Source organism: Pseudorca crassidens, chromosome 12 (assembly GCF_039906515.1).
Source record: "Pseudorca crassidens isolate mPseCra1 chromosome 12, mPseCra1.hap1, whole genome shotgun sequence".
Lineage (NCBI taxonomy): Eukaryota > Metazoa > Chordata > Mammalia > Artiodactyla > Delphinidae > Pseudorca > Pseudorca crassidens.
Window position 1 is genome coordinate 13,684,688 of NC_090307.1, and position 27,276 is coordinate 13,711,963.

At 34.3% G+C, this 27,276-nt stretch overlaps 1 protein-coding gene across 6 annotated transcripts in view; it reads right to left on the minus strand.

The window, feature by feature from the left end:
• Positions 1-1,374: 1,374 nt before the first annotated feature.
• The window catches only part of RELCH (RAB11 binding and LisH domain, coiled-coil and HEAT repeat containing), a 121,958-nt gene continuing 96,056 nt past the window's right edge, over positions 1,375-27,276 (minus strand). For 3 of the 6 annotated variants that reach the window (XM_067698903.1, XM_067698901.1, XM_067698900.1), the window contains 7 exons: positions 26,320-26,402; positions 25,461-25,524; positions 23,918-24,056; positions 20,086-20,202; positions 16,250-16,338; positions 11,597-11,667; positions 1,375-3,091 (listed from right to left, as the gene is read on the minus strand). In XM_067698903.1, coding sequence (XP_067555004.1) covers positions 2,971-3,091; positions 11,597-11,667; positions 16,250-16,338; positions 20,086-20,202; positions 23,918-24,056; positions 25,461-25,524; positions 26,320-26,402 — 684 coding nt within the window. In that variant the 3' untranslated portion in view covers positions 1,375-2,970. Of the gene's footprint in view, positions 3,092-7,968; positions 8,352-11,596; positions 11,668-16,249; positions 16,339-20,085; positions 20,203-23,917; positions 24,057-25,460; positions 25,525-25,729; positions 25,813-26,319; positions 26,403-27,276 lie in introns of those variants that run through there. The other 3 variants (XM_067698902.1, XM_067698899.1, XM_067698904.1) reach the window with 3 other exon arrangements.

The following is a 27,276-nucleotide window of genomic DNA, read 5'->3' on the forward strand; positions in this document are numbered from 1 at the left end:
TTTGATTAGTAGCATATTGCTTTAACCTATTATTTTTAAACGTACAGAAATAAAATAGTAACAAACCAAGAACACTGCAACGTTACATTACAACTTTCAAACAAGTCTATTCATATGAAAGGCTAAATTTACTTCACAGTTTGCTTGTAAGAGAGTTAACAACCAAAATAAAGTTGGAATATTGTTACCTGGACAATCTGGAGAATTTTAGGAATTAGAGTAGCCAATTACAAAGCTCTTTAAATATACATTATTTACACAAAAAGTAGTTACGAAATTGGTAATCAGCACAAAATGTTAGCGGCAGTTGGCTATCACTGTTCAAAGATCAACAAGGTAGGTCTAGACAAAGTTATGTCCTTAAAGGTCAAATAATGGTCTAAAATAGTTTATGTTAAAAATCAGGGTCATGAAAAGACAATTCAGCCCACACTGATTTCACCTCCCTAAATTTTAGTTCAGAGACTATTTGAACCAATTTTTTTTTTTTCTGTAAGAAAAGGAAGTTTGATAGCACCTTGAATTGATATCCCATTAAAATTACTCCCAATTTCATTCAGGTTGTAAGTCAGTCTGATGTTTAGCAAAGTAATCTTTCAAAAGGTGCACTGATGGAAACAAATGAAGGTCAAGGATACTATGTATAGAGAGGTAGACAGTGCTACTACTCAAGCATCGCTCTTGGAATAATTCAGCAAAATTGTTAGCTATGGCACTTCTGGATTTCTGAAAAATTTTAGTCTCTGGCTTGCTTTGGAGCATAATTTCAAATTAACTTTTCATTACTTTGCAAACTTAACTTTAATTTGTATCATTTTTACTTCTGTTTAAAAAGAGTGAGGATGGGAGTTTTACAGCTTGTTTTGGAAGAACACACGCAGTTTCAGTGATTAGGACTGTCTTGTGTTTAAAGAATCCATATTTTACCATAAAAATCAATGTGAAGTCTTACTGACATTAATATATTTAACAGCATAATAAGGGGGACTCACTTGAGATACACTGTGTATCTTGCTAGCTGGTGCCTTTCCAAAAAAACCATTAGCATTTAGATAAATGGAGTCACAAATTAATAAAAATTATCACATTAAAAATATATTATTTATTCACCAGGTAATAAACATACTAATTCTACTACAGTTCAAAGCAAATAAGAATTTAAACATTTTTTCTTTAAATCACCTCGGAAATGTATTAATTTTATACAACATAATCTTTTTTTAGTAAAAGTAAACTAAAATAGGTAATTTATATAGCTTATATTCTTAAAATAAAATATATTTTAATGAACATACACTTTCTCATTTCATTTTGCTTGGATGTAGGATATAGTGTTTCAAAATGAAAATAAACACACATAGTAAAAACCAAAACAAGTATGCAAAAACATTTTATTTATAATAGATCAACATTTTTGACATGAAAGGTAGCCACTTTCAATTTCTCAGGAATGCCTAGAATCCAACAGTTTCCGTAAAGACTAGTTACTTAACAATTATTTCACTGTAGGTAAAAGAAATAATTTCAGAATAAACTTTTTAAATGGCTTTGCCTATGGCAACTTATTTTATAAGCTTTAATATGTGGTAAGCTAGCTTTCCCAGGAAGTGAATATAAACCACCTATGTTCCAAGTGTATTAAACCAGTTTATACAACAAACATGACAATCACCCATTTGTATCAGCTGTGCTCAAAAGAGAATTCTCTTTACCAAAATATGCATTTTTCAAAAAGGCCTCACATTAACCCCTTAAACCAACCACCTCCCTTCTATGTCCAGGACCACTCTTTTCTACTTCAAGTTGCGTTACTTTAAAGACAACTGTCAAATTCCAGCGGAACAGTACACTGACTTAAGACTCTATGTAATATATATCAAACACAAGAATAGTCACTGACTTTAAGGGACAAGGTGATGACTAACCAGTAATAATTTAGCCAGTGTCATTTTTAGTTTAGAGGGAAAAAAGCAGCCCCCAAATGTCCTGAACTTTTCTGTACTTCTCTGTAACACACAGAATGAAAAGATAATCTCTGAAATTAAAATCATTAGAAAACATCTTAATAAAATGTTTTATGTAAATAGGTGTTAAATATTAGATTCAAACCATTATTTTCTTCTGTATGTCGGTTTGGGAAAAAATGTCACAATTATTAGGTCTTCTTACTTAAATTTAGTTTTGAGAATTTAAATCTACTACACACCAGTATGTAAAATTCACCTTGGTTAACCACTCCCCATGCTTCTGTGCTGGGTTTCCTCAGGTAAGTCCATTATATGCATGTAAGTGATGGGGAGGTTTAAATAGCACTTAAAGAATATTCATGAGAGTGCTGAAATATTGAAAGTTTCATTATTATCTACTTACTGTAGGATTTGCAATTCAAATTCATTGCAGTATTATAAACACTGTGTGAATGGAATGCACACAATTCCTACAGACACACAAACTGAAGTCCAAAAGGCACAGAGTAATGCTGGTGGCTCTTTCTAGTCAGTTAAGAAACAATAAAAAGTCTGCTTTATTCTTTCATAATTTAAATACTTAAGTAATCTCCACTTTTATTACTTTATAACAATGACTGCAAATTTACATTATTTTAAGTACCACTGTAATAGCTTAGTGTATCATACAGATATTTGCTAATATCCCATCCAAAAATTAAAAAAAAACCATATATATATATATATGTATATATATATATATATAAAATTATTCTGAAAGACAAGAACATAGAGGAGGGACTTGGTACAGACTATCAACTCAATTTTTTATCACCACAGTTGTAACTCCAAAATCAACAGATATACAGCAATAATCAAAAGCAGTGCAAATATCTTTGGAGGTTAAGATAAAATTATAATGCAAGAACATAAAAAAGAAATAAAAAAAGGCAAGTACTTCAAGTACAAGGAACCAGTCTGCTTGAGGTCCATTTAGTGTTTACTGGGGGCTTCCTTCCTGCTTTTACTTCTTTCTCTGAAACACATTGGCCAACATGGCACCTGATGTTGTCAACTGGCCCATTTTGTTCAAAAACTTGGTCTTTGTATCTTCACTCACTAAGCTTGCAGCAATTGACATTGAGCTAGGAAAGAAATTTTGAGATTCGTGTAAAGCAATTAAAAAACTAAAATATCTATTTTTTCATTTCTTTAGTAGTATAACATTAATAAATGCATTCTGAACTGGTATCACAAAAGGGAAACTAGTATTTATGGAGTAGAGTTTTTTGGTACCATAATAGGTTAGCAGCTTTCATGTTCATTGTTTTTTTAAAGGAAGCAGTGTGGTATAGTGATTAGGAGAAAGTGTGGAATGAGACTGAGTCTCGGTTCTGTCATTTACCAGCTGTGTGACTTTAGGCAAGTTATTTAGTCTCTGTTTCCTCATCTATAAAATGGAGATAATTCTAGTACCTACCTCACATGGCTATTTAGGATTATACGAGTATAAAGTGCTTATTAGCAGTGCCAGGCACGTAATACCATGCTCTAACTGTTAGTTATTCTTCTTATTATCAGCATTACTTCATTTAATTCTTACAGCAACCCTGGGAGATAGATATTATCCCTATTTTCACAGATGAGTAAAGGAAATCTCAGTGAGGTCTTTAACAATCCTAGGACATATTACTTTTTTAGGGGGGCAGGGTTGGGTAGAAGAAACATGTCCTCAATTGCCAATTGCACTAGGTTTGATGGACAGTGTCAAATCTTTTCCTTTCTTTTTGACCAACCTTCTGTGTAGGAAGTAAGCACAATTTAAATGACTACTAAACACAGCTGGTTTATCATATTACTGAACAGAGTATTGATAAAGGACAATTTTTCAGTGATCCAACAATTGTGCTGTAATGGATTCAGTAATCCAGCTTATTGGCCTTGTGGCTTTGGCCAAGATGCTTTAAATCACTGTGATTCAGTTTCCTCCTCTGTAAAATTTTGCAACTGTTACTGCAAAATATCTTGAGGACTAAGTAAGAGAATATGTTTGAACATGTCAAAGACAATGAGTGGCGAGTGACGTACAGGAGCTCAACAGACGTCTGTTAAATCTACACATGAAGTATGTGCTGCTACCTAAGACCTCTGGTTCTATGTGGTCTTTAAAGGTGTGTGCTGAGTTACTCAGTTAAATACCCGACCACGATGCCCATCCGGAAAGTCTCTTCTTCCCATTGCCCTCCTGCCAGTACATCAACCTGGTCTGACCCTACGTGCTCTGAATACCCCTCTCTTGCTGCTTTTCCTCTTCCCACAAAGTAATCCTCCATGAGGCTCAGCATTTGGCTCTAGTTCTTCAATTACAAAACTTACTCATTCTATAAGTTTTAAGTAACATCTCCATAGGATGACTCAAAAATATTTATTGAATCACAACATTTTTCCTGAGGGCCAGTCCCACATTACCACTGTTTGCTACATAAAGCCAATGTCTCAAGTTTTTTTTCATACCCTAACTTTAGAAATAACTCCCCACTTTTATTTCTGAGTACAAGTCTTTCACCTCCTTAGGCAGCTTTATTCCTAGGTATGTCATGCTTTTTGTTGCGATGGTAAATGGGAGTGTTTCCTTAATTTCTTTCTGATTTTTCATTGTTGGTGTATAGGAATGCCAGAGATTTCTGTGCATTAATTTTGTATCCTGCAAATTTACCAAATTCATTGATTAGTTCTAGTAGTTTTCTGGTGGCATCTTTAGGATTTTCTATGTATAGTATCATGTCATCTGCAAACAACGACAGTTTTACTTCTTTTCCAATCTGTATGCCTTTTATTTCTTTTTCTTCCCTGATTGCCGTGGCTAGAGTGAACATCCTTGTCTTGTTCCTGATCTTAGTGGAAATGCTTTCAGTTTTTCACCGTTGAGTATGAGGCTTGCTGTGGGTTTGTCACATATGGCCCTTATTATGTTGAGGTAGATTCCCTCTATGCACATTTTCTGGAGAGTTTTTATCACTCACTTTTATTTCTTTACTTGCCAGTGGTTCTATCCTTTTCCTCTCTTCCCAACAGTGAATATAATGGCTCTCCATTTCAAACTATCATCAAATCTTGTGACTCTATTCTACAACATCTTCTCTATTGTTTACTTTTATTTCTAATGCCAATACTTTACAACTGAATTATTCCAAAAGTTTTAGATCTGGCATCCTTGCATTAGTCAGATTCACCTCTTAAATAATCACTTCTTTATATCACACCCCTTCTCAAAATCTTCAGTGGTCACTTACTACCTACAAGATAAAATATGCATGGCATTCAAGAAACATAGCAATCTAATTCTTATGTGTGTGTGTGTGTGTGTGTGTGTGTGTGTGTGTGTGTGTGTGTTTAACCAACCATCACTACTTAACTTCTAGACCCCCTTGAGTCAGGTCTGCCTAGTCTAATTGTTCAAACCATTCTCAACTTAAATATTTCTTCTTTTATCTCGTGTCTAGCCATCTTTTAATTCCCAGCTCAAGCCCTATCTTTTCCATGATGCCTTTCCTTAACATTCTAGGTTTATAGTACTGTTTTTTTTCTGTAGGAAACAATGTTAAGTAAAAGATAAGTATGATTTTAGTTTGTATCTACAAAAACAGGATACATGGTTTAGATAATACTTGAGATACCATGAAGTCTTTTTTAAAAAAATATTTATTTATTTGGTTGCACTGGGTCTCAGTTGCGGCAGGTGGGCTCCTTAGTTGCGGCTCGCCAGCTCTTTAGCTGTGGCATGCAAACTCTTAGTTGTGGCATGCGTGTGGGATCCAGTTCCCTGACCAGGAATCGAACTCGGGCCCCCTGCATTGGGAGAATGCTTCCCTGGGAGTGTGCGCCACCAGGGAAGTCCCCCATCAAGTGTTAATGATATTCTAAGAAGAGTGCAACAATGATGCTAAGGAGTCTGGAAACCATAAGAGATAAAAGTGAAAGGAATGAAGAACGTTTGGTTTGGAGAAGAGAAGATTTAGGAGACTTAAGATACCTCTCTGTGTTACTCATGAAAAATGAGATATATAATATATATCTGCACAGCTGTATATATCCATAGAGCTCTACTGATGCACATCACAATTACCTGGGGGAACTTTTTGAAATGTGGACACCTAGACGTAACCCCAGTGATTCGGATTTTTTCCATCTGGGGTAGGGGACCCACGTATGTATTTTACAAAGCTTTCTAGTGAAGAACCATTACATTATGGCTTTTTTTTTTTTTTTCTGAAGAAAGAGTTTACATTTTTATCAGTTAGACAAAAGGGTCTGACTCTGACCCCTCCGCCAAATGATGAAAACTTGGTATAGAGAGTAGATGTTATAGGAAGGGAGACTTTAACTCAGGATGAGAAAGGAATATTTTAAAAACAGAGTTGTTAAAAATGAAATGGGCTGCCTTGTAATGTCTTCTTACTGTAGGCTTTCAAGGGATTCTCAGATCTTTCCTTTGCAACTCATAGCCAACCAGCTGTCATTTCTTATTGATTCTGAATCTACAGAATCTCTTACTTCTGGCCTATCTTTAAAATTATTTATGTCCTAGAATAGTTCTCTCTCTCTCCACATCACTATATCTTGCAAATCAAAGATCACTATTCCTTCTCTTTGAAACCCCTATTTGATTTTTTGACACCACTCTGATTTGCCTCCTATTTCTCAGTTAAGCTTCTTGTAAATGCTGCACTTTCAAAAAAAATTATTTATTTTATTTATTTATTTTTGGCTGCATTGGGTCTTCGTTGCTGCGTGTGGGCTTTCTCTAGTTGTGGCAAGCAGGGGCTACTCTTCGTTGCGGTGCGCGGGCTTCTCCTTACAGTGGCTTCTGTTGTTGTGGAGCATGGGCTCATGGGCTCTAGGTGTGCGGGCTTCAGTAGTTGTGGCTCTTGGGATCTAGAGCACAGGCTCAGTAGTTGTGGCGCACGGGCTTAGTTGCTCCCGGCATGTGGGATCTTCCCGGACCAGGGCTCGAACCCGTGTCCCCTGTATCGGCAGGTGGATTCTTAACCACTGCACCACCAGGGAAGTCCCTTAAACGCTGCATTTTAAATGTTGGTCTAATTCCAGGTCTGAGCTCCCTTTCCAAGTGATATCATCTATCCACCTCTAGTCCTTACCTAAGCCTTTAATTACCACCTATATCCTAATGGTTCCTAAATCTCAAAAACTGCTTATAGTGTTTTTCTTCCTGTACCTCAAATTTTAAATATTCCTCTTCAGAACAGTTCCATTTGGTTGTACGGTGCCATCATTCAATCTGGGAATTCTTATTAGATTCTAGTTCTCTCTTACTCTAACCTGTTGCCATGTTAAACTGAGTTCACATTTGAATATATCTTGAGTCCATCTTATTCTCATACTCACTGTTACATATAGGCAGTAAAACATGGTGGTTAAGACCATGGTCTCAAGAACCACAATGCCTGGGTTTGAATTCTGGTTCCTCCACTTAGTAGCTAGGTGGCCTTTGAGCAAGTTACCTAACCTCTGTGTCATCTGTAAAATGGGAATAGTAATAGTATCTACTTCATAGGGTTATTATGATAAATTATTAGCAAATATATGAAAAATGCTGAGAATGGTGTCTGGTTCATGAGTGTATCTTATTATTACCTGCCCATCCATGCCCATACCTGCCTTCATCATGGGTTACTACAGTAGCTTTCTGTTCCACCTGCTTCTCTGTTGCTTGTATTCACTAGAGCATGGCTTCCAAAGCAGTGGTTCTCAAAGTGTGGCTCCTGGACCCAGAGTATTAACATCACCTGGGAATTTGTTGCAATTCAAATTCTCAGGCTCCATCCCAGATCTTCTGAATCAAAAACTCTGGAGATGGCACCCCAAAATTTCCAGGTGATTCTGATGGACCCTAAGGCCTGAGAAGCAAAGTTACTAAGGGTTGGTAAACTAAGGGTCACAGGCCAAATCCAGTCTGCTGCCTGTTTTTGTAAATAAAGTTTTATTGGAATGCAGCCATAGCCATACATTTCCATATTGTCAATGGCTGCTTACTGCTACAATAGCAGAGTTCAATTGTGTACTTGTAACAGAGACCATATGAATCGCAAAGCTTAAAATATTTACTGTCTTTACAGAGAAAGTTTGTTGACTCCTGGCCACAGGATAAGTCCAAACCTCTCATGTAGCATACAAAGTTCTTTATTAATGGTGCCCGTCTACCTTTATAGACTTATCTCTATTGTTCTCCCGTACATACTCTGTGCTGTAGCTTTAATTACAGTTCCCAAATATGCTTTTCTGAAACTTTTGTCCTTTGCACAGTGCTGATATTTCTGCATGTAATCCCTTTTCTCTTTTCTTTTGCCTCCGGTTGGAGGGTGGATCAGTTCATTACTTTGGAAACTGGTACATAAAGAGAAAGAATTGAACATTTATCTTGTCTTTACTATATAAACGGTATAACTTGGTAAAAACAGTACATATGGGGGACGGTTTTCTTTCTGAAGAATTCTAGCTGACAAATGAAGAAGGAATAATAGAGTAATACATTTTGTAATTGCTAATGAATTAACGGATCTGGCATTCATCATTAATAGATGTTAACATCACCAAAAAAAGAGAGAAGCAGACATTACCTGCCTCACAATGAAAACACACCTCCTCCTATGTAGAAGTCTTGGCAAATAAAAAACATGCCCCAAACCTGATTACATCTCTAGATCTAGATCCAACTAGTAAATTTATGGGAAATACAGAGGAACATTTTGAACCACACAAGGGAAATGCAATTAGCAAGATTTGGACTGTGGGAACCTCTATAGGACAAATGACTCAGTTCCTTCAACAAGTAAATTGTATGGAGAAAAAAAGAGATACAAGGGGGAACCTCTGAATTAAAAGAGATTCAAGAAACATATTAACCACTTATAATATATGGAATGTTGGATCCTGACTCAAGGAAACAAACTGTAGGGAAAAAACGAACAACAAATCAATAATGACATTTATGAAACAATTAGAAATTTGAACAAAGGCCAGATAATAAATGATATTAAGGAGTTGTTATGGTGTGATGATACTGTGTTTATGTTTAAAAAAAATAGCACTTATCTTTTAGAGATGTATATCAGAATATGGGAGGGGAGAAGAGTTGGGTATAGATGAAATAAAATTGACTATGAGTTGATAATTGTTGAAGCTGAGTGATGAGTACATGGGAAATCATTATACCATGTTTATTTTTGTGTTAATTTGAAATTCTCTACAGTAAGAGTTTAAAAAAAATGATAATATAGAGGATTTGAATAACATTTACAATAGCCAGGACATGGAAGCAACCTAAGTGTCCATCAACAGATGAATGGATAAAGAAGATGTGGTACATATATACAATGGAGTATTATTCAGCCATAAAAAGGAACGAAATTGGGTCATTTGTAGAGATGTGGATGGATCTAGAGACTGTCCTACAGAGTGAAATAAGTCAGAAAGAAAAAAACAAATACCATATATTAACGCATATATGTGGAATCTAGAAAAATGGTACAGATGAACCGGTTTGCAGGGCAGAAATTGAGACACAGAGTAGAGAACAAATGTATGGACACCAAGGGGGGAAAGCAGAGGCACGTGTGGGTGGTGGTGTGATAAATTGGGAGATTGGGATTGACATGTATACACTGATATGTATAAAATGGATGACTAATAAGGACCTGCTGTATAAAAAAATAAATTTTAAAAAAAGTTAAAAAATAAATGATAATATAGAGGATTTGAATAACATGGGAAAATACGATTATAAATGTGAACTTTTTTTTTTCTTAAAAAGGAAGGTCATGTAACCAAAGCAATCTTAGAAAGTTACAAAGAGATTTCTTTCTTGTAAAATTCCTGCATGATAATTCATGAAATTTCATTTAGAATGTATTTCACATATAATTTTTCTCAGTTTTGGTCTAAAACCTTTTACATCTTAAACTAATAAGGCACCAAATAATTTTAATATTTAATATACAACAAATGAACAGAATTATTTGCTTTAATGTTAACTTTATGGATTTTGTGTTCAGAATAGAAACCTATCAAAGTATGTCTATTGTTTTATAACTTTCCACGGCTAAAATGATAGAAGAGCTCCCACCATTCTAGGAGACTAAAGCAAGAGTTCTGACTCATAGTAAAAGGCAAAAGACTGTGTGTGTGTGTGTGTGTGTGTGTGTGTGTGTGTGTGTGTGTGTGTGTGTGTGTGTGTGTGTGTGTGTGTGTGTGTGTGTGTGTTGGGGTTGTGGGTGTGGAGGAGTGTGTTTCTGTGTACCTAGCCTGACAAGATGAAACATTCCTGGTAGTCAGTTTTATAAAGGAAACACCGTTGAGCTTTTCATGCCTAACAGAGTCCATTTAAGATCAACTGGTCAAGGTTACTTCAGAAAGAGTTAGAGTACACACAGACTACTTGTAAATTACTTCCTGTCCTGAAATGCCCAACTTTATTCTTTCACATCTATGTTCATATTTTAATTTCACTGAATCTTTGAATTCTAATTAGTTTGGTTAGAAGCATGGGACTAGAACATTCACAAGTTGACAATCCTTCATGCAGTGAATCAAGTTAAATCTTACAACTCCTCTCATAAATTTCTACAAACTACGTTCACCAGTGATTCTCAAATCCAGCTACCTATCAGAATCTGTTTGGAAGCTTGTATTTATTTTATTTTATTTTTATATTTTACTGAAGTATAATTGATATACGATCTTATATAAGTTACAGGTTTATAATATAATGATTCATAATGTTTAAAGGTTATACTCCATTTATAGTTATTATAAAATATTGGCTATATTCCCTGTGTTGTACAATATATCCTTGTAGTTTATTTTATACATAATACTTTGTACCTCTTAATCCTCTACTCCTATATTGCCCCTCCCTCCTTCCCTCTCCCCACTGGTAACCACTAGTTTGTTCTCTATGTCTATGAGTCTACTTCTTTTTTGTTATATTCACTAGTTTGTTGTATTTTTTAGATCTTCATATAAGTGATATCATACAGCACTTGTCTTTCTCTGACTTATTTTGTTTAGCATAATACCCTCCAAGTCCATCCATGTTGTTGTATATCGCAAAATTTCATTCTTTTTTATGGCTGAGTAGTATTCTACTGTATGCATGTATGTGTGTGTGTGTGTGTATGTGCATGTATATATATATATATATATATATACATGCACATACACACACACACACACACACACACACATACCACGTCTTCTTTATCCATTCATCTGCTGATGGACACTTAGGTTGCTTCCATACCTTGGCAATTATAAATAATGCTGGCTGCTATGAACATTGGGGTGCATATATCTTTTCAAATTAGTGTTTTTGTTGGAAGCTTTTAAATATACAGATCCCTAGGCTGACTCAGAATGTTGAGGTCACAGAGAATGAGATAGAGATCTGAATTTTATATTTCCCAGATGGTTTATGGATTAGCATTAGAGAACTGCTGTTTTAAAGGATTTTCTTATCTTCCAAATTAATGACTACAAAATAACACAATATAAAACACTACACCCACCTAAAGAAAATTTATATAGAGAAATTAAGGTTAACTAAAGCCTTAAAAAAAGAATTAATGTCTTACCCTTGAGGCTCTTGGACGGTCTTGTTCTCTACTTTTTGTTCACATTCTTTTATCATGGAAGTTAAAATAACCTGATTTTTAAAAAAATGACTTTAGAGAAATACTGTTAACATAGTAAAATGCTAGGGTTTAAAGTTTTTAATTGAATTTTTAATATTCCCATAAGCTAATATGTTAACTAAAAATTGAAAATTTTGGCAGTTACTTAGTTAAAGGAATTCACATTGGATTGCTAGACTAGGTACCGAAATAGCTTTAAAAGATCTCAATCGTATAACTTAATAATTCACTTTGATTTTCACTAACCTTCCTTCTGAGTCTGATTCCATTCTCCCTTAGCTCTCCCCACTATCTAATGTTAAAAGTAAAATTTACATACATTTAAAAAATACACATACCATGGTCAGACATATTTTCCCAGTAAAAGCTGTTCTGTCCCTTGTCCCTTGCTTTTTCCAGGTTGCTAAAAGCAAGATGCTCTATTTTAAAGTCTAGGGCAGAGACCAGATATAGGTCTGTGGTCACTAAAACTGGGGAGACAATGGGTGTCTAAGAGTTGCTATCACTCTTGCGGGGAGACTGAGTGAGTAATGGAAAGGGTGGAGGGATGGAAGCTACTGCCCCAAGTGCTGGCACCCACACCAGACACCAAATGGCCCTCCTGAATTTTCTTGGCCCATATTTGTGCATGGAGGTCACTAGACAACAAACTTATTGTCACCCTCTATGTGCTAGGTATGTTTTTAGACACAGAGGATGCAGCAAATAGACAACATTCCCTCCTTGTGGAGAGCTTATGTTCCTTTGTTATAGACAACAAACACAAAAAATAAGTAAATCATATAGTATATTACAAAGTGATAAGGGCTTTGGAAAGAACACTGAGTGAGATAAGGGGTATAGAAGGCCAAAGTGAAGAATATTACCATTTACATGGAGGTGTTCTAAGCAGGTTTCATGGAGAGGATGATATTTAAGCAAGAACCTGAGGGACATGAGGAGTAAGTGTGTGAGACTCTGGTTAGAGGCTGAGCAAAGACTCCAGGTGGGAGTATGTCTATTGTATTCTAAGCCTGGAAGCCAGAGTGGTGGGTGCAGAGTGAGCAAGGGGGAAGGCAGAAGGTGAGGCCCGGGAGGTAAGGAGGAAGGAGCTGGGTCCTCTAGTGCCTTGCAGATTATGGTAAAGACTTTTGATTTTGTAATGTTTTCCCGCTCTCTCATCTGTCACATTACAGATTTCGTTTGTTTGGCTCTTTTCTTTTGCATCAGTGTTTTTTTGGGAGAGTTTTTGTACTTTCTCTTCCGCTCCCTGTATTGTCCGTTCCCTCCAGCATCCTTTTTCTTGTGTGTATATTTTCATCTCTGTCTTTGATGTCAGAGGCTTTTTTCAAATGGTTGGTGATCTTGGGATATCCACTAAAGACTGAGGTACTAAAACGTTGATTAGAATCTCTTCATGCATGAGTAAATTCACTTTAAGGTGACTCTGGCACAAACTTTCTGCCAATCTTTTTTTCCCTGCAAATATAATTCTGGCTGCCACCCCATTCCTGGAGCTAAGAAGGAGAAAGGTAATGAGGTTTCTAGTGACTAACTATACCTTTGACTTAATTTCCCTCCTTTCATTATAGCACTTATTCCTGCTCTCAGCTAGGCCTGATATCTCAAGTCTAGAAAGGAAAGCTCCAGTCTTCCACCAAGGTTCAAAAGGGAATCTGGGAGTCTGATACTTTCAAAAACTTTTAACCCTCCCCCTATTTTCAGTCCCACCCTACACTAATGGAAGGTAGTGAAAATAAGGCTTCTTATTTGTTCTATTCTACAAGTAGTCTTCATTTTCGATGCAAAAATCCTGAACAGAATACTAGTAAACTGAATCTACCTTCATATAAAAGGAATTATATACCATAACCAAGTGGGATTTATTGCAGTAGTGCAAAGGTTGCTTTAACATGTAAAAATCCATTAATATAAAACATTGTAAGAGAATAAAAAACACAACCATGTAATCATCTCAACTGACACAGAAAAAAACATTTGACAATATTCAACACCCTTTCATGATAAAAATACTCAAGCAACTAGCAAAAAAAGTGAACTTCCTCAGGCTTATAAAGGGAATCTATAAAATATACAAAGCAAAAATTGAGAAAACTGAAAGGAGAAAGACGCAACTCACAATCATAATTTTAACATGTCTTTCAATAGCTGATAGAACAAGCAGAATACAAAAAACTAATACAAATATAAGAGAACTGACTCATAAAATTAACTACCTTTACCTTATGAAAAAAAATCCATGGATCAATAAAAATATAATGGAAATGAGAATCTACTTTGAATTAAATGATAACAAAGCTACAATGCAGTAAAAGGGATGTGGCTAAAGGAGCGCTTAGAGCCTTAAATTTATGTATCGGAAAAGAAGAAAAGTTAACAAGTAAATAATCTAAGTCTCCTCCTTAAGGAGTTAGAAAAACAGAAAAAAAAATCAAATCTAAAGAAAGCAGAAGGAAATAAAGATGAAAATAGAAATCAATGAAACTAACACATAGAGAAAAGTCAACACAGCCAAAAGTTCAATATTTGAAAAGGTTAATAAAATTGATAAACCCCTATCAAAAGTATTTTAAAAAGAAAGCAAGAAACAAATTGGTATCAGAAGTAAAAGAGGGGTAGCAATATAATAGATCCTACAGTAAGGAAAAGGGAAAAAAATAAAAGTATTACACAAGAATCTATTATTTACAGGTGACTTTTCTACACTTGAAACTTATAAAAAATCCAGTGACATTTTGTTATTAGAACTAATAATAAAGTTTCTCAGGTTGGCCAGACATAAGTTCAACATACAAAAGTTATATTATTTCTATACATCAGCAAGAAAGGGTTAAAAACCATATAATCCTAAAAAAGGTAGCATTGTAACATTATAGATATAAAGTGACAGTTTTTTCAAACAAAGTTATAAAACTTTATTAAAAGACATTAAAGGAGATCTAAATAAACATAAGATATAGTATATTCTGGATAGGAAGACTCAAAATCATGAAGTTGATGTCTCTCCCAATTAATTTATAGAATCAACTCAATTTCAATCAGAATCTCAATGGGATCTTTCTTGGAGTCTCATAAAATAATCCTAAAATTTACATAAAAATGCTAAGGGTCATGAACAGTTCTAAAAAAGGACAGGGTGCTAAACTTGCCCTATTAGATTTTAGGACTTTTTAACAAGGCAACCGTAATGAAGACAGGGTATCAATGTTACAATAATTGAGAAAGAGACCAGTGGAAAAGAATGTTCCCTAATAACAGACACATGCATACAAGGAAACATCATCTATGATAGAGGTGGCACTGCCAATCAGTATAGACATGATGCACTGTTCAATAAACAATAATGGGACAACTGGTTATCCATATAGAAAAAAATGTAACTTAAGCACTACCTCACATCATACGTAAAAACTAATTTTAGATGGATTAAGAATTTTATTGTGAAAATACAACTTTAAACATTTTAAGAAGAAAGTATAGGAGATCATGTCATGGAACTGATCAATCAATCTATTAAAAAATTAAAAATCAGTGTTCAAATGGGCCAAAAATGTGAAAAAACATCAAAAATTGGAAAAAGATATTCATAAAACACAAAACTGACTGAATACTGATATTCCAATTATATAACAAACTTCAAGGAAATAATAGGAAAAAAGACAACCCAAAGTGGGAAAAATGGGCAAAAAACCTAAAAAGGCTTTGATGTTAGTGAACATACAAATAATTCTCAAGTTTGACAATAATCAGGGAAATGCAAATGAAAACCATAATGATATACCACTTTATATCTACTGAATTTAAAAAGTCTAAGAATACCAAGTGTTGACAAAGGTATGGATGAAAAGGCTACATACTCCTGCATGCTCCTATCAGGTCTGAAAAGTGTCCTTTCGGTGCAGCACTTTGATCAGTAGTGATCGTAGAGACAGAAGATTTGTTGGATTACTGTGATGGTAATGAATACGACGTACCAACAGACAGTGTGAAAGTTGAGAGAGGGGGTGTAAACTGCTGGGAGGAAAAAGAGATATGAGGGAGGGATGAAGGGAATATTTTGTTTTTGTTTTGATTTGTTTAGGAGAGAAGAGTCAAACACAATAATAGTTTAAAGAAAAGCTGCTAGAAAAACAGGCTGAAGATATAGAATAGGAAATAAATGACAAACAGGGTTTTGGAGAATACAGGAAGACAAATAGAATGAAAAGAGTTATGAGGAAATGGAGAGAGAAAATAGAAACTTTGCTTCTAAGAAAGTTAATGGTCAGAGATAATACTGTACAGCATTTTACAGATAAAAAGCATTTCACATACACTCTCTTACTAAATTCTAACTATATTCAGTGAAGGACAGTACGTTATTCCTACTTTAGAGAATTAAACAGAATCTCAAAGATGTTGAAGGAGTGTCTTAAGATCTCATAGCTAGTAAATAAATCCATAAAATGATGCTGAACTAGACTTTAAAAAATTAGGCACAGCATATCATAATCACACCTCATATGGAGAAGAATCAAAGTCTATATAGTAGATATTAAAACACATGAACATGGCACTGATAATCACAGTGGCTTAATCATGATAGTAGCTTACCTCATGCTCTGGAGAAAGATGTTCCATGTCAATTCGTAAACATCTGAGACCAGGTAAGAAGTGATTAACCATTAAATCCTCTGAAATGACTTGAGATGAGGTAGTTAAGGAGATTAAAAAAAAACAAACTGGTATGTCCAACAGAACAACAGAAGAATATAGAAGAAGCAGATCTCTTAAATGCTGCCTATGGCATGCTGATCACTTAGAGCAAACAGGCTTCTGTCAAGCACGATCTGTATTTGTTGAGTTAGTTACTTGTCAAGAGGCAACTGTGTTTATTCCCACAAATCTCCTTATGTCAGTGGCATTGATTATTGTAACAGCGCGTAATTTAATTACATGGTATGTAAACGTTATGAAATAATAAGGGTGAAAATTAAATCATGAAATTTAATTGGATGTTTAAATGAGTATGAAAAGTAAAAAAATTAATGTTTCCATGACAACTAAGTTGAAAGTTTCAGAAAAAATTGATAAAGGCCAGTTGCTTAAAACACTGCTGCTTGGATACATATAGCTGATTCACTTTGTTAAACAGCAGAAACTAACACAACATTGTAAAGCAATTATACTCCAATAAAGATATTTTAAAAATTGCTGCTTAATTATATATATGACAACTGTAAATATATACATATTTAAATATAAAGAAAAATATAACAATCTAGAAAAATTCAGTACCCAGTATCAGAAATGTTTCTGGATTCTCTTTAAAGAAACTTAAGCTAAAATTCATAGACAATTATATTACGAATGTGGTTCACCTAAGAAAGCTGATGTTTAATTCTAATCAGCAGACACACAAAAGAAATGCCTCAGTCCTACATCAAAAGCTTGGTACAAGAAATGACATTTATGTGTTTAAGTTAAAAGAAGTTCTCTTAGGTATATACCATTTTCCTGATTTCTTATTCTAACCATTCTGTTAAACTGACCCACACTGGTCCTCACTGAATTGGGCAAGACAGCTTTTGCTGTAATAAGTTTAGTACTACTTATATTTCCTAGCCATATGAGTTTTAGTTGATTATATGACATTGAAAGGAGTCAGGAAAGCAGATGCATTTCTCAAACAATTCACCTTGTTTATTCACATTGCTTCTGACACATTCTCACCTATTATAGTTGTGAGCCATCTAAAAATATTTCTTATTTAATATTATACCATATTAAAGTGAAAAATGCCAGTAAATGAGTTCCTTTATGAGGATGAGTTAGTCTTTCTGAAAAAAATAATAAATTATATTAAGTAAAAAAAAATCCATATAACTAATGCCTTAAAAATATAGTTATAAATAAACACTAGTTGTAAATAAAACTCCTATAATTGAGTGACTTATAAATAGGTAGTTATAAAAATACAGACATCATTTGGTTGAACCAAATCCCTATAGATATACAAAGTTCTACAACCTAATGGCTATGTAGTTTTATTTTCTGGGTATAGGAAAAGTATCACCTAGATATATCTGTGAGTGACCTTTGGATTAGAGAAAGGTCTCTGATCTAGAGAAATCTGGGCATGGATTGAGAAACTGAAAATGGCCTTACTTGGTGGTAAGAGGGAAGACACTTTCCTTCTCCTCTCTCTCTACCCACTGTTTGGTCCTTTTCCCCCATGAAACCCCACAATCTTTCTTAGGGGATGGAAACTTAGAGATCATTTAGTCCTATCTGACGTTAGGAATCACCTCTACCTCATCTGTGAATGGTGGTCATAAAGCCTCTGACTGCTAACAATGACAGGACATTCAGTTTTGTAAGACAGATCTCTGCATTTTTAGAGAGCTCAATTTGAAAGTTTTTCTTATAAACACAATAGGCCTCTCCATGACCTCTGCTTGTTAGTGTTTGCTCTGCATTTTAGTTACACAAGCGTGCCTAACCTTTTTTCTACATAACAACCTTTAAAATAATTCTCAAATTATCTTTTCATCCCTAAACCATTTCTTTTCCAGGTTAAACATTTCTAAATTCCTTCAAATTTTTCTTAAACATGATTTCTTGACTTAATACCATGCCAAATGTTAAATTATATAGATTTCCTATGTCCCTATTGAAACACGATGTCATGCTGAAAGGAATACTCTTGTGTTCTATCAGCTCGTAATTCAATAGAACAGCAGAACAGATATGGACAATGTGATTTTATTAGTGGCCATAACCACCCTGTTGACACAAGTACAAGTTCTGACTCACGGAGAACTAACGCTTTTAGTACTTGAACAGTGTCTATTGTTAAGATGGTTCTTCCCCTTACTGTGCTGTTATAAAGACTTTCTACTGTATTTTCTCTAGTAATATTCTGTACATACCTAAATACACAATAATATTCCTTCTATACAGACTTCTATGCTCTTCAGAAACCACTGCTTAGTCTATTTGAAAATTAGGTTAACAGAGCTAAAATTTTTAATCTTTTGACTTTCTCATTTTCCTTGAGGCATATTTCTTTAGAAACTCTGCTATATAAGATTACACACAACTCTTCACTTAAGTTTGTAAACATTTACTTTCGCAAAGTTTAGGGAATAGGTATAAGCGTATCAATGTTTTCTTTCTTTGACATGCCAAACTCTGACATGCCATTATTACTTTCTTGTAAGGGTCCTGTCACTTCTCCATTACTAAAGAGTCCTTTCTTGCTAATTCAGAATTATCACTTCCTCTTTTTGCTTCCTCTATCTTCTCTAAGTTGAAAATGCCAACAAGATAAATCAGGAATGATAGTAAGTTCTGCTTTTAGTGGAATTAAACTTATAGAAGGTATATGGTTAGTTGAGGCAAAATTATCAAAATATGGTATCTCTGCCCACTTTATGATCTATAGTATAAGAAAGTGGCTTATATCAGCCACATGAATAGGCAATTTGTAGCAGAGTCCCAAAATGAAATGCTCTCAACCACACATCGAACTTCAAGTTTTAACATTTCTAAAAGGACCGGTAGCTCCTTAACAGACAGCTCTGCATTTCTTTCTCTACCATCATTTTTTTTTCTGTCAAAATCATAATTCTCTGATTATGTTGTCTAGCACATATTTTTACGGTTATATTCAAGTGTTCAGCCGTTCACTCATTTTTCAATCTCTTATTTCCTCCTTTCTTGAAATATTCTGGCTTTTAATGGGAGAACCTAAAAGCTAGAGTTTATTCTGCCCATATTTATCTTTACTTCCTTCTTACTTTTATTTTACTAGGCCAAGGATATTAAAGAGAACATTTAACAGGATAGCTAAAGTTCACCGTTCTAGTCACAGTTTTGCTTTTAATTATAAAAAACAGAAGTCACTAATGCCTTTAAGTTTTAGTTTAGTCATTTATAAAATGTAGTGGTTGACATGGGTTAGATGATCTCTGAGCTTTCCTCCAGTTCCACCATCACTGCAAATGATTAACCATGGTGTCCCTGTATTTTTTTCAATGAGTGATATCTCTCCAAGAGATATTCACAGGATCATAAAGACTGTTAAACATTCATTTAAAATGAATGCCAGGACACATACAAGGATTCCTTTTGATTAACAGAAGCCTCAGTTATAACTCATTGCTTGCTTAGTTATATAGCTGATTAACATACATACAATTTTAGTCAATGTTTTCAAAACTATGGAACATATAAACACAGAAGACTTAAAGTTATCTTTTAAAATTATGAGATGGCTAGAATAAGGAGCCATCTTATGGGGCAAGTCAACTCAAATTTTTAATCTTCTACTTAATTACTTCTTAGTTAAGTTGAAGAAAAAAATTCTACTTCTCAATCTTTAACAACTGAGGTTCACTGTAAGACTGATTATTAAATATAGAAATACATTAATAAAGCAAGGATACAACAACAGGAAAGTGCACTGTAGGCTTCAAAAAGATGGGTAGCAATATCCAGTCTTTTAGAATCCACGATTTGTAAGTTGTTCACCAAGGCTAACTTATGCAAATGTGGTATAACAACTGAAAAAAGAAAAAGAAATTATTAATTTTAATCTAAAACATGCTTATACATTAAAAAAATTTTTTTCATTTTATTTTATAAAATTTTATTTTAATTCTGGATGATTTCGAAAGATTACCCACATCCCATACTTGCTTTTTCGTCCTAGGGAAGAAAGCATGTTTTTCAGAATAAATAGTGATCTAGAATTTGGGAGAAATAGATTATAGCATGCCATTATAACCTAATTATGATGATGTATGCAGGTCATTTGGCTTCACTGCAATTCAGTTTCCCAATTTGAAAAATGAAAGCCAAATAAACAAATGTAAACAACCTACCTCTTGTGTTATTATCAGCTTTATAAATAAGTTTATATAAATCTTGTATTACTGTTGCTATTAAAAAGATAAATACAGTATACTGATTCATTTTCAATATCAAATTATTTCACTACTTCATGAAACTATTATTAGCTTTAGTTTCTCAAGTTCTTAGCAAAGACCAGTGTCAAATAGCACTGGTGGTTGAGTTTTCAAGTCACCTAATGGGCTCAATATCTTATATCTCAATGAATAGTGTAAAATTTCAAAAATACAGACAACACATTGCTAAAATTAAAGTGGTGGTCCAAGAAACAGTAACCATTTCAGTAGCACTGAGCACTCCTACTGCCTAAGATTATGTTCTTTAAATACCATTTCCCACTAAAACCAGGGTCCCTTGCAGAAATGGCTTCAGGGTAAGTGATTATCAAATTGTTGATCACATGGTCCCATTCTAGTCCCTGCTTGGTTGGGGGACCCAAAACATGGTTCATAAGCACATACTTCTGACCAACTGTAGTGACTTCATTCATGTCTACCTTAAGCTTGTATATGTTAAAGCCACAATCTCCTTCTAGAAAAATCTCCTGCTTCCTCAATAAACCACTACTATAATTACAACTTTTATGCACCTTAGTAAACGGTAAAAAACCCCACACAAACTTAGGATAACAATGGCCATTTTTAGGGGACTTTTTGACTTATCAAAATTAATAACAACATACTTCAGAGGTGCTCTAGAAAAAATAAGAAGACAAAAAACTCCAAATATTCATTGAATTCCCAATGAATTCACTGAAACTCCGATTCATTAACTGGCATGCTGAGGCCTCAACAAAATGGTGGCTCTGAGACAAAGATTCTCTATTTCATTTCTGCCCAAACATTTTGAAACTGACCTTCCTTGCACTACTTTATCTATAAACTCGTGGCCTCTATTCATTCCGCTCATTCCCTGATTTCCTACACAAGCAATCCTTTCCTCAGTGTTTTTCTCAGAAACTCAACAACCACACTATACAAGATCCCTTAAAACTGCTTAACTAGAAAACAAACCTATACAAGTTACTTTAAACTGTAGTCTACAGACAGTTAAAGGCTACAATTAAGGATATTCCTAAATCTCAGAAGATAGAAGTTTACTAAAGAATTCAACATTTCATTATATATGTATTGTCCTGGGCTACCACATCTGTACCAATTAATTCATTTAATTGTTAACCCCTCAGATGGAGATAAATGGTTAAAAGATTTAATAACCTAGATGTGAGTAATTCTACAACTGACCTTCGGTGGGCAAGGAAAACAGGAAATACACAACATAAGGCCACTTCTGAAGCCTTTCACTTAAGGGCAGATTGGACAAAGATTCAAAAGTGCGAACAAAATAAAGATAAATCAATAGGAAACTTTATAAAAATAGATTTTTGTAAACTTTTAAAAAATATTCTGGGGTAGATCCAATAGCAAAAGTGAAGGGAATCTTGTCCTCTCTTTTTGTAAATGAGCTTAGATCTAAAATAAGGAACTTTGAAAAAAACTGATCTGAAATGTAAAGCTGCCATGTTAGAAAATCTCCAAGGTATGACTGAACATTTTCAGAGAGACTTATAAAGTTAAAAAAGTAGAAAACAAACAAACAAAACTGTATCATGTTCTGAATAAAACAAATGGCCCCTGAGATAAAATCAGGACCAAAAGGTCCTATAATAACTAAGAGTTGGGAGAGAAAAAGGGCCACTGGAAGAACCAATGTCTTCTATTCTCTAGGAAATAGAGGGAAAAATATCCAAAAATGCCACTCCAAGGAAGACATTACCACCCAGCAATTCTTTGTTCTTTCTCTAAACTCCTAACAGGAACTGTCTATAAATACAGATGGATAACAATATAGCATCCTTGTCAATATGGGTTCTACTTCATCTACCATTAATCTTATTAATATAGGACACTAAATTCCGCAGGGTAAAGTTTTAAAGCAAAAGAGAAGCCAACTGACTGAGTAGTAAATACAGAAGAAAAAAAATTTTTTTGTCTTAAAAAAAAAAAGTCTCGTTGTGTCAGAATGTGAAGGAAGATTGTATAAGACAAACTTGTGGGTATACAGTAAGTTGTAGAAGGCTTCAGGAATAATGGTTTACTACACCTATTCAAGCAGTGGAAACTGCTATTCTCAATTTTTTCTCAAGCCAATCTTTAATTGCTATTTTGGGACCATTATGAAAAGAATATTTCTCTTTTCTATGTGATACATAAATCTTTCTTTTGAGTGTACACAAAAAGGTTAGATCATATTCTAGACAGTTATTAACTCAACAACACGGCACCCACCAAAGACGCATTGCCTATTCAGCCTATTCCTTGATCCAACAGCCAAGACTTATTCTCCTTGCTTCAGAGCAATTACAGACAGCCTCAAAAAAGTTAGTCAAAGCACCTGTAGAGGGTCACCTGTAAATCTGACGTTACTATGATGAGGAACTATCCCTAATGCTAACTAAAATACTAAACGTTTTCCTGTTAACTGATTGTGAAATACTGTTATTTTCTCCTCATGCTACCAACACTATTACCCATTGAAAAATAACCTTGTGGTTGTTTCTGTAGTTCAATATGTGTTCATGCCCTCAACAGACCTTTTGGACACTGCAGTCCAAATCCTGACAGTATTTTTGTTGTTTATCTTAAAAATACCAGGTTAGATATGCAATAACTAGTCTATGGGAGAATCCAATTTTGTATGGAAACCAAACTGATGTAAGAAGCCAAACTTGCGGACTTTCCAAGAGCATGTCAAATTGCTAAAAATAAAAGGACTAAGGTATAACAGTGATAACTGTCATGCTTTTGGAGTAATAATTACTGGATGCTTTGATGACACCCAAAGAAACTGCTGTCATAAAGTAAAAAGTGATACTATAGAAACCGGAGAAAATGCTTTAGCAGATCATCATGCAGGTTATTTAGCAGATCAACAAGCCATGATTTAAAACAAAATAGTGGAATGGCATGCTAAGTGGAAGAAATGTATCTTTCATAAGAACATGTCTAGAAACACATAAAAATTTCCTTAGAAATAAGAATTAAATAATAAGTTCTAAATATAATGAGCACAGTATTTTGAAATTAACAGTTAGGAAGAATTATTTTAAAAATAACTTGAAATTATTTATGAGTTACTTTTCATACGTCTACAGCAATCACTATATAGTATAAGAAGCCATTTAATAGCAGTTAATAGTAATACCAATCAATCCACAATAACAAACTTGTTTGACTTTCAGCTTTCAGTATATGAAAGATAAGGTGTAGAAAGGTGTCATGTAACACATGACAAATCCTCAGTGAGGCTTATGGTCTCGCTCTTACATTACAATTCAGGAAAAATGGTAAAAAAAATGCAACTTACACTCATCTCGGAACCTTGGTTCTGCATTAGGCCCAACTCTACCAAATGTTTTTATGATTTCTGTATGCAAAGAATACTGGTCTTGATATTGAGGATCTTCCAGGAAAGAAGCCAACTGCATTTTCACTCTTTCCAGCAACTTAAAATTGAATATTGTACAGTCAAATTGAGAGAAGGATACACACTAAACATGGCTTGCATCACTGGATTCAAATGACTTATATCAACATAATAGTAGAAATTTGGAATTAAATAAGTACTTATTTAGTCTTTTGGCTCAGAAAAGATCTTAAATTTTTGTTTATGCTTGTTAATTCATTTTTTGTTTTTTAAAAACACAAATATTCCCTGACAAACTGTAGAAAAGACCCCACAATATTTAGGGATAAAGATAGAGTTTTGATGATTTTGTATCTAAAGTATAATTCTTAAAACAAATCAGAGTGTAAGTTACCCACTTATTCACCTTCTGAAAGCAATGAGTCATTAATGACTTACATCTTACTCATATTTCCCTAAAAGACATTTTTATTTTGGGATTTAAGAACATGTTGAAATTCTGCCAAGACTGCAAGCTTTGCAGAACAATGTGTTTTTTTATTTTGCTCCACCGGTGAAATATGTAAGTGAAAAAACGGAAAACATTTTTTCCCACAACTAACACGGTTGTTTAATTTTGGTTATAAAAAAAATCTATGTGACAAAAAAATTTTACGGAACAGTTTATTATATATATATATATATATATAATTTTTTTTGGTAAAATGTCTATGAGATGGAAAACCTTGTTTTCCATTTAAGTGGCTAAGTGATATGCCCACAAATAATTTACTTTCTAATGTATAGGGTTTTTCATTGTGTAAGGACATGTCCAATTTGATAATAAAGAATAAAATTCTGATAACTAATTTTGAGAAGTGTCTTAGAGTTAATGTTGCAGATAGAACCTAACAAACTGAAAATTAAATCACAAGTTTCTGAATCAAAATACATATTTAGGGAGGAAGACTTTGGTAATCTCCTGAAGCAGGCGTGACAGAGAGTTGTCACAGTGATGTGTGCTACAAAAAGATGATACCAGTCTATGACATGACTTGCAGCTTGATTATCAATGACAGTTACAAGAACATAGGTACCCTCTAGCCTCCGTTCGTGAAACTGAGAAAACCTGTCTTCAAATCTGTACAAACTGGCAATTGGGAATTTATGTAGACTATCCAGAAGTCTACTGGATAACAGAAGCCTTTGGAGCTAAATCTGCTTTGAAGGATTATTCAAAACTGCAATATCCAGATAGACTTAAAATAGAACATCTGAGAGTTGGCTTATACTTAATTTTCTAGTTGAGAAGAAAGACTAGAGATTGCCTTCGCATATGAAAATATACTTTTGGTAGGCTATCATATTTTCAAATTCTGAGATCCTCTTCTGGCCCATAAGTAACTAAGAAATAAAATGAAGGGTATGATGCTACCGGGTACATGTACAGTAATGTGTTATCATTACCTCAACAGTACATAAATAAATTCCAGTCATTTCCTACCTCTCTTTGAATAACTGTTTCCATAATAGTGCCAAAGGCTGGAATTGTGGCAATCCTGACAGAGCTGTTAAAATTAAAAAAGAAAGAAACTGAAACTTTCTTTGAGATGAAAAACTGATCATTATTAAAATATATATCAAAGTAAGTACAAGGTAAATATACTGTATTAGTCTCTAGCAATGACAAATTAAATTTAAAAAAAAGCAGACCAAGAAGAATGCTCAAAAAGACAGACAGGATAACTTAAGGTCGCAGTCTGTGAAACTCACAATTCAGGATCACTGGACAAGGTAACAAGGGCCGGAGCAACCCGCTTGTCAACTAACGCTTCACTCATGCCTCGAAGAGTCAGCTGTAAACCAGTCAACATGCAATAAAAAATGGTTTGGTAAACTGGAATGAGAACTGGGTTAGCTGTGACTGAGGATGGGCAGGCAGACTCATTGGCCTTTCTTGGTTTAGTCACCCACACGAGACATTAAAATGTTAAGCCTCTGGTTCATGCCACTATACTTACTGGTAACAACATGTTAGTGAGATTAGAGAGCATCCCTTCTTGGCTTGGAAGAAATAGTCCATCAGCATGTTTTAAGTTTTGGAAACGTTTATTGAGGACTAATAAATACTACTAATATATTCTTTTCAATATATGGCCTTGTCATTAGGCTTACTGTGAAGGTTGACTTAAAAAAATACATGAATAGTAGTATAATAAAGTTTAAAATCAAGTAAGCATAATCCAATATTATTATTTTAAAGAGCTAAATCTAGTCTTCAGTGAATTTAAAAGCTGATGGTTATTTCTTGACAGGCGCATTTTGAAAGGGATGCTGAATGAAAAGGTAGGAACGACACTTACATTTCAGGGTCACTGGAGAGAGTTATGAGAGCAGGAACAACCCTCTGAGCTACCAGAGTTTCATTCACCCCCTTCACCAACAGCTGATTGGTCAGCACAGGGGGTATTCACAGGTGATGCATGGAAAGAGCAAACACAATGCCACAGGAAGAAGAAAGGAACAACCAAGAGAAAGAGAGAAAACACAAAAGCAAAACCAAAATTAGAAGCTAAGCAAATATTGCTACTAGAGTGCTTTATAAAGGCAGAGAATGCTTAGGAGAAAAATAAAGCTTACACAGCCTAGCAGTCCCTGAAAACAGTTTGTTACCAATTCAATGACAGTTTGTACTTTTGGTCAAATAGTCTATGCAATTTCCATGTTCAATTTAAAAGAAAGCTTTACCTTTTTTTTTTTTCTTTTAAAGAAACTAAAAAGAAGACATACTGGGTTCTATGGTTAAATTCTTTAAATAAATCTGATATAATTTTGTTATGACCAACAAGGTACAAACTGGACTGTTTTTAAACCAAACTCAAATGGCTAGCAGCCACCACTAAATTGCTTCTGATTGTTCTGATGCAAGTAAATTTAAAAATCACATACAAAAATTCCCAACCTTTTACATCATGTAGCTTTATTCCTTGAAGTACAGAGATATAATGTAGCCTAGAGGAAAGTACTTATTTAATGTGGGAATCAGACCTGGGTTCAGATTCTAGCTCTCCACTTATTGGTCATGTGGCCTTAGATATATTACATAATCCCTTGAAACTCAGTTTTCTCATCTGAAAATGGTGACACTATCATCTACCTTAAAGGATCACTGTGCTACTAACTACACATAATATACTTAAATATTGTGTCCGACAAAGACTAGGCATTCAAGAAATGCAAGCTGAATTATTGTGACTACTCCAAGGACATAAGATTTGTGATATATTTGGAAAAAGAAATTATTAACTAAAAAATGTTTT